The following is a 16,514-nucleotide window of genomic DNA, read 5'->3' as shown; positions in this document are numbered from 1 at the left end:
ACTCATCCGTCCAACCGTCTACCATCCATCCACCCATCTACCCACCCAACCATCTTAAAAGCCAGGAGCTTATTACACAAGGTCTGTAGTCCAGTCCAGCACCTCAAGACTCAGTCTAATAATGCCTTCTCTTTTCTAGAACTGTAACTCCTCTAACAGTGGAAAACCTGGATCCCATTATCTACATTTGTTCAGTCCTAGAATACACAGAATGGAGAAGGAAATGTCAACCCACTCCAGTGTTCTTGCCTGGAGAATCCCATGGATGGAGAAGCCTGGTAGGCTGCAGTCCATAGGGTCGCACAGAGTCGGACATGACTGAAGCGACTTGGCAGCAGCAGAATACACAGAAAGTAGTTTTAGAATGATTAGACTTCACTTTTGCAACAAAGAAAACCATTAACTGGAGTTCAGTGTATATTTAAAGTTCTTTTTGTCTTTAACCTCTGGACCTATCATCTAAATAGTATGTTCAAAATTTACTTGCGTTATATCCCTTACCTTCAAGGAAGTTATTCATTTGAAATACAAGAGTGGGTTACTCCTCCTCTACACGCCGCCCCCCCCCCCACCCCAATCATCATTTCTTTGAATGTGTAAAACGTTAAAATAATTCCAGAAGTGAGAACTGTATGATGGAGAACTGACCCTAATTTCCCTTTTTTCAGTCCTCTCCACCTCAGTCCTTCCCATACCCTGAAAGCAAACAACTCCATTATTTTCCTTGTTTCCTTTCTGTGTATTTCCCAGTGATGAGCAAATGTATGTGTATTTCCTTGTCTCTCACACAAAATACTGCAGACTCTAGACATTTTTATGCACTTTCTTTCCTTAATGACACATCCTGAAAATCACTCCACCTCAGTGACTGTGGCCGTCCTTTATTAGGGACAGGTAGTGCTCCTTCGAACGGAAACGCCATCATCTACGCATGTGTGCGCAGTCAGGGTGTTTCCAAACGCTTTACAGTCAGAAACAGCGTTGCAATAAATAACCCAGTGTGTGAGTGTGTATATTCATATTGTAGGAGTTGAATCCTCAGGGTGAATTCCTAAAAATTAGTTGTGGGACCAAAAAGCTCATCAATGCATATGCAATCCTTAGCTATTGCCAAATCCCCCTCTGTAAAAACTTCCAACATGAATTCCCACCAGCAAAGCATGAGAACCAATTTCCCCAGTTTTGCACCAGAATGCAATGCTGTACTTAGTTTTTGCCAGCTGGATGGGTTAAGTGTACTGTTCTAATTTGCATCTCTCTTATTATAAAGTTGAACATCTATCCATGTTTAAGAGCCACTTTTGTAATTTTTTTGTGAGTTGTGTGTTCATATCTTTTGTCATTTTTTTTCTTTAAATTCCCTCAATTTTTGTATTAGGAATACTACTAGCTCTTTACGTTGTAAATATTTCTTCTCAGTTCTCAGACACTGGGTTTATTTTTGGCCATGCAAATGTTTTGTTTTCCGTCAAACCGACTGTTCTTTTCTTTAATCAGAATTTTGAGCCATAGGAGCCTTTCGTTTGCCCAGGTGGACGAGGAACTCATCCACTTTTTCTTCTAGGACTGGTGTGCTTTCATTGTTTGATATCAAGATCCCTATCTATTCCAACTTTATTCTAATGGACTTTTGGCTTTTCCAGTGGCTAACCAATCTTCCCAGAACCATTTAGTACAAAGCCTACTTTTACCCCGGTGATCTGAGATGCCACCTTTATCCGGTATTCATTTGGGTCTGTTTCTCATCTCTCTGTTCGGTTCCACTGGGCTGTCTGCTACTCCCAAGGCACTGCTATCCCAGTGCCTTGCTGTGTTAATGAGAGAGGCTCTGCACTGTTTAGATATGATAGCACAGTGCTCCTCACACCGTGACTGCAGAGGACTCTCAGTTGTCCATTTTGCTTGACTGGAGTTACTTACACATTTAGAATTACATATTTCCATTGCCTGTTGGACTTAACAGCTGTAGTAGGAAAATGGTCTCCTAAAGATGTCCATACCCTAACTCCTGGGACCGTGGGAAAGAGAAATTAAGATAGCAGATAAAATGAAGGTGACGTGAGTTTGAGCAAGCTCCAGGAGTTGGTGATGGACAGGGAGGCCTGGTGTGCTGCGGTCCGTGGGGTCGCAGAGGGTCGGACATGACTGAGCGACTGAACTGAACTGAATCATCCTATTTAAAACTAGATTATCCTGGAATTCCAGGTGGGACCAATGTAACCACAGGGACCCTTCAAAATGGAAGAGGGCAGGAAAGAGGACCTGAGGGGGCAGCGTGAAGGACTCAGCCCGACACTGCTGGCCGTGAAGATGCAGGAAGAGGGCCATGAGCCGGGGGAGGCAGGCAGTCTCTGGGAGCTGCCACGGGCCAAGAGAGTGTCCCTGACGGCCTCCGAGGAATGCGGCCTGCTGACAGCTGACGGTAGCACAGGAGACCAGCTCCGGTTTCTGAGCTATGGAACCGTAAAAGGGTAAACCCTGTGGCTTTAAGCCCTCAAGTGTACGGTCATTTGCTACCACAGCAATAGGAAACCGATGCAACCTTTTCCACCAAAAAATCCACCTCTATGTCTAATAAGGCTTCTGGGCTTCAAGTCTCCTTCTTCCAATACTACTGAAGCTGCGCCAGGCTTCTCCTAGTGTTTCATCGGTGTACCTTCCCCCCGTTTTAAAGTTTAACAACACAGAAGAGTGAAAGTTTCACAAGTGTCTCTTGTAATAGCAGTTATGACTTGACACTTAAAAATGCCACTCATCGTCCCCTGGCTTTACTGTTGCTTCTTTGAAGAGAAAGTCCTCCCTCCCCTGACCCTCGTGCTTTTAATATTTTGTTCTCAGTTTTCGGTAGTTTTACTATGATGTCTCCATGTGTGATTTTTTGTATTTATCCTGTGTGGGGTTTTCTGAGGTTCTTGAATCTGTGGCTTGATTTCTCTCATCAGTTTTGGGAAATTCCTGGCCAGTGCTTCAGGTATTACCTTCCTTCTCCATCCTCTCTCGGCCTTGGCGTCCACTCACTGCCTGGTCTCTCTCTCTGCTCTGCAGCCATGTACCGAGCATGCTTTCCGGTAGGCTACCTTTTCTCTAAGTGCTTCAATCTGAATGGTTTCTGTTACTCTCCAGCTGCAGTTTTACCAACGGTTTACTCTAGTTTATACTAAAGGCACCTCGCTACTCCTAGTCTTTCATGATCAAGAAGCCCAGCACAGCAAAACCTTAACTTAAAAGGTATTTAAAGTAACCATTAACATTTAACATTTAAATGTTAACAGTAGCTGAAATAGCCAGTAAAGTAGATTTTAAATGAGTGAAAACATGAGTCATGTCACTACCACTATATGGGTCATTTCTATTTAATTAAGAAATTTGAACTTTAATAGAGACAATGACAAACTAGAACACATCCGCAGGAAGACAGGATAGTGAAACCTCTAGAAACTACCTTCAGTAAAACAACAAAAGAATTCAATTAAATATTTATTGAACAAATGCAGAATAAATGAACTAGGGGGTGGATTTAACCTGAAAATACAATACACAACTTCAAATGTTCAGAGGGCTGTCACACAAAAAAAGGAAAGACGTGTTCAGTATTTCTCCCATGGGCAGAACCTGACCCAAGGCATAAACATAAGCAACCTATAGGCTGCAGACCAGTTGTACAAAGTGTATCACGTAATAGCTTCTTTCCCCACAATGCATTCCACACTGACGTCTCCCTTCTTATGAAAGGAAATATTACAGCTTCATACTTCTCACAAATGTCTTAAATAAGTCGCACTTTCATGGCAAGCCCTCCACAGCCAGCAATGGATGTACTCACGCTCTCAGAAAAAAATCTAAAGCAAACTGGTTTACCAGGGAAATGGTCTTGTTCCTCAGCTCGGTCTCAGCATTTTGTATTTGTGATTCTCAGGTGGGCAGAGGAAAAGAGCATGGTCTCCAAAGAGGGTGTGAATTACCATCCCCAGCAATGCAGACACTGCCTCTGGGGTGTCCTCTCACACCCCAGTGCACCACGCAACTACAAACCTATGGTGCCGGCGGGAGGGATGCGCTGTGCGCTGCGGCAGGAAAACACCTGACAACCACTGTTCTACAAGAAGCAGGAGGGCTGTATTTCACGAGTCACTAGGAAATATAAACTGCATAATACTGCTGGACTCCAAATTGTCAAACGTTACAAAATGAGAAATGTTTCAACAACCATTCAGCATGTTTTAAGGACAAAATATATATAATATACTTGATATTATATATGTATTTTATCACATACTCAGTAAAGTATGCCGAGGTGATTCATCCATCCAATAAAATTGAAAATAAAAATTTTACATTTCTCTACTTGTCAGTATTCAGGCTTCTGAAGGTGGATCTTGAACTCAGAAGTCAGTTTTCGAGGAAAGCCACATAATCGGTGAGTCTGGCTAACTGCTGCTCGTTGGGGATGGGTGGAACAGGGGCGGGCTCTGCACGTTAGAGAGAAACACAGTCAGACACCAGGGTCACAGAGCCGTGGTCCTGCCACTGACACCCCCCAATGCCTTTTCCTTATCAAGAAGGAAACTTTCTTAGATGTGCCTTGATCTTGGACATTTAAAAAAAACAAGCCAAGAAGCCTCAACTTCTATGAGTAGTTTTCCCAAACTGGGAATAAAGGCATGTTTGGTTCTGTTGTTACTGAAGTTTCCACATGAAGGTTAGAAACACTTTTAACAGGCAACACCTCTCCCAAGAGAACACAGCTCTTCTTGGAAAGACCCCTCCCCATATGACATTAATTTAATAATCACCCAGTTCTTACCACACAGAATATTAAACTGTCAGTGAACAGAAAACCCACAGAGGATCCCTTTTTCAAAAGGCTTAGTTCTCACACGTCAGCCCGGGGCCAAGTCTGAGTCAGGGCTGGCGAGGGGCTCCATCAGGCCTGCCTGACATGACGCCAGGGAGGGGCCCACAGCCGCGAGGGGAGCCCCGTGCACCCTTGTGACTGGATGGATTACTATAAATACCGTATTAGGGTTTAACCTCTTTGTCTACAAGATGAGAGCTAACAAAAAGAAATACTACAAAAACAAGAGAGAAAAGTAACAAAATACTTTTAAAATGAGCACATGAACATACATACCTGATAAGGGAATAAACCTGTTAAAGGAAACATCCAGGGCCCCTGCAACTGAACAGAACACACAGCCCGGTTACAGAAGCCTTGCCCAGAGCCTTCACATGGAACAGGGCATTTCTAATGCAGTGGCATCCCAGCCATTCACTTCTCAGAGAAACAGCAAGCATGCTCTACCTGATCACACTGGTCTTTTTACTACAGCAGTGTTCTCTCACCATGTACATCAGCTGGGCCCTCGTCTGACCCCTCTCCTGCACCCTCAAAGGGCCGGGCACACGGCAGTTTGTGTATTTCCTTACCGTGGGGTCAACAACGTCTGAACAATAGGAATCCAGAGCAGGTGGAGCTCTGGGAGGGAGCCGATCCGAGCGTTTATGGAGATGGGCATGGAGCCCAGCTCTAAGGCCATGGCAGAAAAGGACATTCCTGGTAAGCAGCAAGGAAAGTGGCTCATTTCAGAGAGGAAGGCTCAGGGACCAGGAATTCAGATGGAGACAACGAGGACAGGCCAAATTGTTAAGGCCTGAACAGGCCAGATAACTTAATTTTGTGAAAGTTAAAGCCACTCAAAGTCTTGTTTAGGAGAAGAGTCTACATGTTTACAACATGAAGAGAAAAGGGGAATTTCTGAATATTTTAAGTATCATTTTAAAAGGCAGCAGTTTAGGTATTAAAAATAAGCAGTGAGAAATGGCCCAATAAATAAAAGGATGAGAGATTAATGCTTAGTAAAAATTAAGTTGTAATAAGGATTATGGAAACATATACATACAGGTTTTTAATGAACAAAATACATTTTAAAAAATTAAAGTAAAACCAGATAATCTTTAAGATCCTTTCTACCCTAAGTGTCCATCACCCTCTATGTGTATTAAACATGAGTTACTTTCCTGCTGTTGGCATGGCAGAATTTTGTATCAAATTATTCACAGGCAACACCCGAAACCTGCAGTGGCCTCAGAGTTCAGGCTGCACGGCGGACAAGCAGCTCCACCTACCTGGCTTCTTGGGCATGACCATCCTTGTGGTGGAGTCGGCTTGCCAGCCTTGTTCGAGGATACCTAAATCATGTATTTTAACACAGAAATGTATTTTAAAAACAGAAACTCTACTTACAAGATCCACAACATATCAATGACGTCACCTGTAGGGGAGGTCCAGCGTGGGTGGATGACCCTGTAACGTGTATCTCACTACAGAGGCATCCTAGAGACAGCATTCTCATAGGAACTTATTTGGGAAATACCTTTCTGAAACATCCATGAGAGCCTCATTTTAGTCTATCAGGCTGACATAATCACTAAAAAGTGATCAGTTTTCTATAATATATGTATTACGGTATTAACCAGATCAAACTATTAAAAAGAGACATAAGGAAGACGTCTACAGTACTCTCTCTAATCCTGACATCAGGAATAACAAAGATGACGGTGAGGATAAAAACAGCATACACACACCACACGGAGGCTGGTCAGCAGATACTGCGCTGGGCGCTCCTACAGGGCTCATGTTATGCGATCGTCTGATAGCCTGTAAAGCTCATCGTAACGCACAGATGTGGGAAACGGAGCTCAGGGAAGCCCAGTAGCTCGCCTTAGGGTGCACAGCTAGTAGCTCGCCTTAGGCTGCACAGCTAGCGGTGAAGTGGGCCAGGATCACAGGCACAGTCGTCAAGTATGGACTTTGGGATATATTATTTATTATGGATTAATTTTAATATATTTTAATCTATAATTAATTATGGATTCGTTTTAAAAGAAGAGTCAAAACACATGTCTGTATGCGTAAGTGACAGTGTGATTTACTCCAAGGACATCCATTAGCCTGCCATTTATGCACCTATGACTGCAGCAGGCCTTGGAGATTTATGACACGTGGTGCTTAATGGAGACCACGTTTCGACTGGAGAATCCAAAATGCCCAACACCACAGAACAGTGCCGCAAGATACCTGCAGTATTAACATTCTACAGCAACCTGCCAGGGGAGGGTAGACTGCTCAGGAGCTGAGAAATGAAAATGCAGAAGCACATCTGGAAACCAGTGGATGAGAGTGCAGTGCAGACACCTCTAAGTTACTGGTAAGAAATGGCGACGAAGAACTGGGCTGAAAAGGCACACGAGGAGGAGCCTGCCTTCACTAGGGAAGGGTGAAACAACACTTCTACAGGCCCAGATCCATTAAAACTTACCCTACCTCCATGTTGATTTTCAAAGGAAAATACATAAAGACGTTAACGAAATTTAAGCTTAGAATTATGAATATAATGTTACCCACCCAGCACATTTAAGAGCATATTACGTGCACATGCTGAATTTTCCTCCATGTCACACACATGTTCTACCACCTGTAAAAGCTATGATGTAATCGGGGGCTCAGCGGTGGGAATGTCATCAAACACTTGAGTCTACACCTTCATTCACCACCTCTTTCCTCCAATGACCTACAGTCCTTTCCACCTTCCTTCTCCCTCCCTCCATTAGTCAACAGCAGCTCTAATTTTTCCTTCCTGGACATCACCTTGGAGGGCTCATTACTGTTTAGTAGAGAGTAGAAGTTGATCAAAGGTATTAGAGATAAAAGTAGAAAATATTCCGGGGTCCGACCACGGGTGCCATGATAAGTAACTACACAAACAGTGAGGAGGCTCAGTAAGGAAGGAGTCACTAACAGAGCTACCACACGCGACAAGGGTTCACCTCAAAGACAGAGTCACATTTTAATCTCATAGAAATGGCAATGCATTCCTTCACAAAGCTCCTGTTTTAAGACATCTTTAATTGGCGCCTATCTTTGGTAAAAAGCACTTTACAGGTAAACACAAACCCAATATTTCTTATTCACATTCAGACGTCCAAAAAATTCTGTGAATCAAAAAATTTTCTTTAACTCATGTGGTGGCAAAACTCATGTAGACCCCAAAGTCTATGTCCAGTCTCCTCTCACGCCAGCTGCGGGGACACGTGTGATCTGCGGGAACTACAAGCGGGCTTGGTCACCAGGTGCTGGCTGCCTGGGAGCCGTTCGGTGTATGTCTCCTATCACCTTTCTAAGGAACACACGTGACCTAAATTCCAAAACATGTCCTGTCCCAAAGGCTTCAGATAAGGGCTTGTGGACCTATGATTTACATTCCATTTTCTTTGAAAGCAGAAAGTAGGCCCCAAATACCTTTCACAGCCTCCTCCACAGGGAGTCCAACAAAGGCTGCGAAATCGTCGGCGATGATGGAGGTGTAGGCTTGGGAGACCAGGGCGAAGGCTCGTCTCCGGGTTGCATCTGTCGTGGGAGTGAAGATTTGGCAGACAGTGAACCAAAAGAGCTGCCAGTTTCGAAACACACAATTAAACTACATCACAGCTCTTCTCCAAATTTGGTAAGAAAAACTAGACCAACCTAAAGATTTCTGCATTCACAGGCACAGCTATAGGCACCTAACATGTAAGACGGGCTCAAATACTGTTGAATCAACACACTAAATCATTCAGTTGTGTCCAACTTTGTCCCCCGTCCATGGGATTCTCCAGGCAAGAATACTGGAGTGGCTTGCCATGCCCTCCTCCAGGGGGTCTTCCAGACCCAGGGACGGAACCTGTGTCCCCTGCAGCTCCGGCACTGGCAGGTGGGTTCTTCACCACTGAACCACCAGAGAAAGAAGAGAAAGTGAAAGCCGCTTGGTCCTGTCCAACTCTTTGTGACCCCACTGACTATAGAGTCCATGGAATTCTCCAGGCCAGAGTACTGGAGAGTGTGGCCTTTCCCTTCTCCAGGGGATCTTCCCAACCCAGAGATTGAACCCAGGTCTCCCACATTGCAGGTGGATTCTTTACCAGTTGAGCCGTAAGAGAAGCTGAACCACTAGGTAACATGCATTTCTTACACTTCCTCTAAATGAAAAACATCTCAGGTTAAAAAAAAAAAAAAAAAACTCAAGTGATAACAAAAATTACAAAGATGGAAAAAAGTTACTACGGCTAGGACTCCAACTCTAAGAAAACTTCATTTGTATTTGGGATGTATATTTCAAAATTTCTCTTTCTCCCACTTACAAACACTGGACTGAATGGCATGGAAATTACCTTCTCCCATGATCAGGGGTCCTTTCTCAGCAGAGTTTCTGACACAGGACCACACCTGGGAGCCGCTGAAGAAACCTGATAACCAGAGCCCCCTTCCTAACTTTCAAGTCTGCTCTGAACTCTTGACTTGACATCATTCAAGTGCAAATACCAAGGTGGAGCCCTGAGCCCCACAGGAAAGGGCTGTAAACAACTCCAGCAACAAAACTTCCCTAGAGACCACACATGGGCTCCCCCAGGCTTAAATTTCCACATTAGGTAATTTAGGAATGAAGCAGAGATAAAGGAATGGTAGAAAAAGAGCCCAGCTGGCCTGTCTTCAGCCCATCCTTCAGTGACACAAAAGCTCCTCCACGTGACTTCGACATGCTTAGGAATCATGGAGTTTACCTTCCACATTTAATAGGCAAGTGTACACATACAAGATAGCCCTGAACATAAGAAAACCCGCCCCCACTCCTGGGACACTTACAGCCACACCAACCCCCGCAGATGCCCTCTGCTCCAAGCAGCCCGCTGGTTCTGCTTGCGCCTCCTCACCACTGTGCTCAGCGTGAGGCGCTGCGCTTGCATCACTATGCGGTCTGAACCGCCCTCTCTTCTCTTCCCGGGTCTATCTATAAACTCTGCACTGGAGCTCACTGCCATCTCCGCCCTTCTCTGATCTCATAGCATCACTTACTTACTTAACAGGCAACCTTTTACCACCCACAGTGGGCACTGCAGCCCTCCCCACCCCGTCATCCTGGACTTCTCTACAGGAGGGCTTTCACGTCCTTTTATCCCCCAAGGGGCCTGGCACCTCTAAGGAAGGGTGTGCTGCACACAGGCTTGTGGAAGGTCTCACGGGAACCCAGGTGGGCCCGACCCCAGCCTCTGGGCTCTCCTCTTCCTTCAACATCGCTGAGAGGCAATCCTGTGGCTTCCTTTCTCCCTGAGCCTAACTGCCTCCGCAGCTTTCACTGAGCCATTATTTGCTTCTCTTCCAATTCCTTCCTTCATTCCTACCTACCTTCAGCAAATGACCTTAAAGTAGACTTCTAACACAGCTGAGAGATAACGGAGCTTTTCTCTATTGAAAGCTACAGACATTCAACGGAAAAGAACCCAGAGCAACAATGAAAGAGGAAAATACAAGTGTACAGCAAAAGCTATATTCATTTGATAAGCCTCCCATATTTTACAAACATTTACTTTCAAGTTCAAGTACTCTGGTCAGATTTTCAGAGTTGAAAAAGGGAACAGAACAAGAAAAGAATGTGAATGAAACAGAAAAACAGAGTGGAGAGAAGAGAAACATCCAGGGGAAGGCAGAGCGGAAGGACAAGGCAGCAGACGTAAAGGCTGGTCAGAGGCCGAGACCCTCAGGCTGCTTTGAACCCCTCAGCACAAATGAGCCTGACGTCTGCATCCTGGCCGGGCACCGGGAACCTCAGCAGTGAGATGTGCAGCCTCAGGAGGGCACGCATCAGAACAAGCAGGAAGGTGGACTAAGTTGAGCCGGCACCTAGTATTGCTGGCAGCTCTTCCCGGGACAAAGTCTTGGGGAGACCTTGAGAGACCGCTTATTCTGTTGCTCAACGAATACTTCAGTGCCTATGATCTACCAGGAACTGCCAATGCCAGTGCTAGAGACAGAGGGGAAGGTGAGCCAGCTGCCCTTTGCAACGCACCTCTGCCCTTAAACCCCAGGGAGGCTGGCCACCCAGGCCTTGGCACCTGGGCTAGCTGGGTGAACGTGGGTCCGCAGGGCAGGGGATGTACTTCCTCAACCCCCTCTCTGTCTTGCTCTGGATCTGAATTTCTCAGGGCGTACGCAATGACGCCAAGGTTATTTCCTGTGGGAATATCCAAAGCCACCCCTCCTGTGCCAGGGCAGCCTATTCTCCTGCTTGTCACGCACACTGTTCTGCTTTACCACGCCAAGAATGCGGTACACTTCAGAGGCAATCTTTGCCTTCTCTCCCCTGAAAAGTTGACATTCCTTGCCAGAGTGATGAGCAGTATTCAAGAATTCCTGCTCACTGACCCTCCAGAGCAGGAGAGTGGATAATGAAGGCAGGGATTAACCAGAGACACAAGGCAACAATACGAAGTGACGGTGTAACAGCACATAAAAGAGGAAGCAAACACTGGGGCGGGAGAATGGAGAGAGAGGGGGGCAGGGGAGAGTTCTGCTGTACTACACTGCATTAACTTGTGATTTAAAAAAAAGGGTTAAAGAAAAGTTTGAGTATCTATATACTAAATTGATTAGTCATAAATCCAGAAGTGGAAGAAAGTCCATGAAAGGCTGAGGTTCACAGAGTCCATAGCAGTCTCTACTTTCAAATATGTGGGGTTTAAATCTTACTCCCTTGAACTTACTGGAATATTATAAAATTTCATTTCAGTAGGAAAAATCATCTCTTACTGATAAGCAACTTCAGTCTAGAGTTAAATTAAGAGGCAGCAAGGCCCTCAACTGCTGATACAAACTCAAGTGACATGAAATCAAAGCACGATTTTAGCTAATTTAAAAAAGAATTCTGAAAACTCCCCCAATTCACCAAGCAAAATATCTATTTTTCAAACACACTGAGTTACTCCAACACTTAAGGTCTAGTCTCATTCCTTATTCACAGAGGACACTACCTCTGAGAGCTTCCATGATTGGCTGGACGGCTTCAGACCACTGATGGGCGTTGATGGTGCTGTAGACCCCGGGGAAGTCCCTCTGCCAGATCCGCTGGCCAACTGACCAGATCCCCCCAAGTTCCGAGTTTGCCTGCAAGAAAGGTTACTGCCTTTGAGGACGCTCACTCTGCACATATACCAACAACTGAAGCTTAAAACATAATGCAGCGTTTAAGAGCTGTAACTGCTTCAGCCCAATCACTTTCAAAAAGGTTTTTAAACGCTCTGATTACTACTATAGAATTGGCATGTTTTATACAGATTTTTATTAAAAAATTAAGGCACACGAAAGTATTCCAAAAATATTTCATATAATTTAGGAATGAATTATATAAAACACTTTTTTTTAACAGATGTTTTATTTACATTTCATATATATAACATATAGAACACCTAACATCTATATATACATGTACATAAAATACATAAACCTAAGGGCAAAAGTAATAGCAAAATGGCTAATAATATAGACTCTCAATCTAAGATGTCATCAAATGTAGCAGAAGGATAGCATTTCCACTACTAACACTGAAACTATGCATATAATTTATATCTTTAAGTCAATGACACTGGAGGAACATTCCAAACTTACTTAATAGAATGTGGAGGAAAAAGAGTATAAATACTAATCTGGTCTGCTGCTGAATATCAATAATGAATAAAGGGATTTAGGTAAATTCTTGTTAATGTTTTGTGAACATACAAGAAACTCACTTCACATTTATGTGAGACACAGTGGATCATCAGAAATCAAAAATTTACTTCTTTCCATCTTGGAAGAAACTATTAAGTGAGTTCATCTACTCTCTTATGAAAATAAGAAATCTAAAATCCTAGTTACCAAAAAATCTTAATGCTCTGAATAACTATTATTGTTAGAGTGTTCTTGTAAATAATATTACTTGCAAAATAAATAACATTTAGAAAACTGCAGAAATCAGTTAAAAAGAAAATAATAAAACAAAACCCAAACTTCTACCTAAACTAAGTCGGTTGTTTGTCAGGTAAGTGACACCTATAAGTATGTTAGGAAACCTGATCGGAAGGAGCTGAGCACAGATTTTTACTCCATCCAAGGGAAACTAACATTAGAGGAATCTAGACCTATTCTTTAAATTTAAAGGCAGTTTAATCACTTTCATGAATCACATGGAAAAGAAAACAGAAACTTTGCTTTTTAAGTGAATGGCATCACTATATTGAAGCAGTAAGATATTCTGAGGAATACTTACAGATTTTATAGCAGGTGGTATTCTTTTCCAAAGATATCTTGCATTGTTCCTAATTTATATCCCCCCAAGAAAGAACAAGCAATGTTAAAAAATCACCTCAGTAAATATTTAAAATTTTAGATCCCACTGCAAACACACAAAAGTATACTTTAAAATTCTCTATATAATACAAAATGAAATTTAGTTTTACATGAATTTGTCCAGGGAAAATAAGAGTGGTTTTCCAGATAAGACATGAAATATTTTTATCAAACTAACATTCTGCCGTTTTTAGTAAACTTTTTAATAATTCAGATCTTAAATTGAACTGTCTAAACCATTCATATATAAAATAAACAAATTCATATACTTTCAAAGGCCTAGCATTCCTAACAATATGCATAGTACACAACGCTTTTCTCCTTATCGTGACCCCTCCCCCTACGAGTGAGCATACAGGCACCAAAACTTCAAGGCAGCTTTTTCTTTTTTCAAAGAGTCTGGAAGCTTGAATGACAAGAAGCATATGACGAAAGCATTATAAAACAGGAAACATAATTTGTATGCTACATAAGTAATGAAAACCTCGGTTTAGTTTAAAAGGTACGAAATGAAAAGGTTTAGAAGAATTTAAAGAAAAATTTAACAGTAACCATCAGTGGGATGCAGCACTACAAGGGACTCTTTTTGCACAATTATATTTTCCCACTTTTCTTCAATGAACATGAATTAGGAATAATTACAAAACAAAACCTTTCAAGAAATGTTATACATTGGTAACAAATTCCTTTTGGCTTTCTCAACTTTCCCTTTTAGTTTCTCTTAGTCTACTGATTACACGGGAAGTTAAATAAACAGAGGTCATAAAAGATACAGGTTTTATAACCAGAGGGGAAAAAAGACCAATAGATTTAAAGGAATTTGACACTGCAGTTTCTCATAATAAATTGGAATGTTTCTTAGAAGACATATATAAAACAGGTGTATTTTAAAACAACTCAGCCTAATGATAATTTCTTAAGTCATGACTCAATACATGAAACAAGTGGCACAGCTCCTTGGACCTATGTTTCAGTGATATTACTTCAATGTAAGAATAATTTCCTGAGGAAGACGCTTCTCTTAGCTTTAGGTAGAAGGCACTTACATGTCATTATGGAGTAGATACAAAGCTAGAAGCTGACCATACACTGGGGGTGTAGCAATTCCTCCTGGAGCCTATAAGGCCAAAAAAATCAAAGAGAAATAAACCTCATTTATTCTTTTATATTTTAAAAAGTGTTTTCTTAACGCACCTAAAGAGTAAGCATATTTTATAGCAGTTGTTATTATGGATGGAAAAACAGTGCAGGGAGCATCAGACACTAAACCTAGAGGATTAATCAGCTCTTTCATCAGCTGCGACTCCTCTGTCTGAGCCTCTGTGTATTCATATACACATGAATATTTAAACGCAATCCCTTTCCCAATTTTCAAATTCTTACTTTGTTGTACTACTATAAGAAATGTCTCCAACAGATTCCTAAAGCAATATGATTAATTCTGCCCACTATACCAAATACATTGAATATCTAAGTAAACACATAATAAAGAGAAAAACATCAGCTGAGTTACAAAAGAGCTGAGTTACAAAAACATTCTTCTCCTCACTCAATTTCAGTTCATTCAGAAGACATCTATAAAGTGTCTACTGGGGAGCTGCTGCTTCTGGCAGCTGTCTCCTTTGGTTAATTGACTTTTTACATCAACACTATAAATGCCATTAAGTGCCTTTCCTCGAAAAAAACCTTATTACTTTAGTACTTGCGTGATACAATGCTCACCTGTCCTTCTGAAGACAAGGGGCTTCCCTGTTGGCTCAGACTAGTAAAGAATCTGCCTGCAATGCGGGACAAGGACCGGGGTTCGATCCCTGGGTGGGGAAGATCCCCTGGAGGAGGGCATGACAACCCACGCCAGTATTCCTCCCCACAGAACTCCAAGGACAGAGGAGCCTGTGGACTCCTGGGGTCAGAAGAGTCGGACACAACTGAGCGACACACACACCACACACACAGGTGCAAAAGAGTCAGACACGACTGAGCGACACACACACACACGCACAAAAGACTCGGACACGACTGAATGACACACACACACCACACACACGAGTCGGACGCACTGAGACACACACACACACACACACAAGACTCGGATATGACTGAGTGAAACACACAACACACACACGCAAAAGAGTCGGACACACTGAGCCACACACACAAGAGTAGGATACGACTGAGCGACACACACAGATACCACACACACACGCGCACACACGAGTCGGACACGACTGAACGACACACACACACACCCCACACACACACGAGTCGGACGCGACTGAGACACACACACACGCGCACACACGAGTCCGACACGACTGAACGACACACACACACACCCCACACACACACGAGTCGGACGCGACTGAGACACACACACACGCGCACACACGAGTCCGACACGACTGAACGACACACACACACACCCCACACACACACGAGTCGGACGCGACTGAGACACACACGCACGACAAACGGCAAGCTTCCGAGCTGACGTGAGACTAAGAACGGCTTTCTGAATCAAGCAAAGACTACAGCGGTCACACCTCCGTCTGGGCCCGTGCCTGCACTCCAGTCTTAATAAACCCACATTTCTGCACCCCTCCCCACAGCGCAGAGGAAGGGCGTTTAGTCCAGCACAGAAGCGTATGGAGGGTGTGAGGGGCAAAGACGCACAGTGGTTCCGGACTCACTAGCTGAACACAAACAGCGAAAGGCTCCCGGTGAGTCTGGGGGGACCAGGCCCGGGCGCTCAGCCCAGCCCCCCGGGATTCTCACGCCAGCTCCCGCGCCCTCCAGGCGCCGGCCCCGAGCCCCACGGGCCCCAGGCCCCGTTACCCTGGAGACCGAGGCCGCCCGAGGCCTCGCGACCCCACCAGGCGGACGGCTACCTCGAGCTCCTGGTTCTCGCACTGATCCAGCAACTTTTTGAAACTAAAGGAACTTTCCGCCATCACCGCCACTGGCATTTTCCCAGCCGGTCCCCCGCCGCGCCTCCTCAGCAGAACCAGGCCCCACTCTGTCCCTCGGGGCGTCGCGCCCGCGATGACGTAAAAGCCGAGGGCGCCGCCGAGCGCCCCTGCGCAAGCGCCTCGTTGGTTCCGCTGCGTCATCAGACGTCGCTGCGCCGGGGACGGGGTCGCCGCCGCTCTGACCCGCCCTCTCGGTGCCCTGGAGGACTGACCCGGCTTCTGGGAGCCGCTGTCCCAGCACGTAGCAAAGGCTGGGCGGGAGGAGTTCTGTGCATAGTTGAGGTTTTTCCAGTGGTCGTGTATGGATGTGAGAGTTGGACTGTAAAGAAAGCTGAGCGCCGAAGGATTGA

At 44.3% G+C, this 16,514-nt stretch overlaps 1 protein-coding gene across 1 annotated transcript; it reads right to left on the bottom strand.

Moving 5' to 3' along the window:
* Nucleotides 1-3,464: 3,464 nt before the first annotated feature.
* COPS8 (COP9 signalosome subunit 8) lies at nucleotides 3,465-16,272 on the bottom strand. The gene is made up of 8 exons (XM_055586544.1): nucleotides 16,084-16,272; nucleotides 14,242-14,312; nucleotides 13,116-13,164; nucleotides 11,842-11,974; nucleotides 8,300-8,407; nucleotides 6,127-6,189; nucleotides 5,132-5,179; nucleotides 3,465-4,469 (listed from the first exon to the last, which is right to left on the bottom strand). Exons 1-8 carry the CDS (start codon nucleotides 16,159-16,161, stop codon nucleotides 4,390-4,392), a joined length of 630 nt encoding a protein of 209 aa, XP_055442519.1. The 5' UTR covers nucleotides 16,162-16,272; the 3' UTR covers nucleotides 3,465-4,389.
* Between the last annotated feature and the right edge of the window lie 242 nt (nucleotides 16,273-16,514).

This window comes from Bubalus kerabau, chromosome 6, assembly GCF_029407905.1.
Source record: "Bubalus kerabau isolate K-KA32 ecotype Philippines breed swamp buffalo chromosome 6, PCC_UOA_SB_1v2, whole genome shotgun sequence".
Lineage (NCBI taxonomy): Eukaryota > Metazoa > Chordata > Mammalia > Artiodactyla > Bovidae > Bubalus > Bubalus kerabau.
This window is presented reverse-complemented; position numbering and strand designations above follow the sequence as displayed.

Excerpts from the sequence above, each read along its gene's own strand:
- COPS8 (XM_055586544.1), bottom strand. The coding sequence starts at position 16,161 with ATGCCAGTGGCGGTGATGGCGGAAAGTTCCTTTAGTTTCAAAAAGTTG. Across the intron at positions 11,975-13,115 it reads TACCACCTGCTATAAAATCT|GCAAACTCGGAACTTGGGGG; the intron begins GTAAGTATTCCT and ends CCTTTCTTGCAG. Across the intron at positions 4,470-5,131 it reads CAGGTTTATTCCCTTATCAG|AGCCCGCCCCTGTTCCACCC; the intron begins GTATGTATGTTC and ends TCTAACGTGCAG.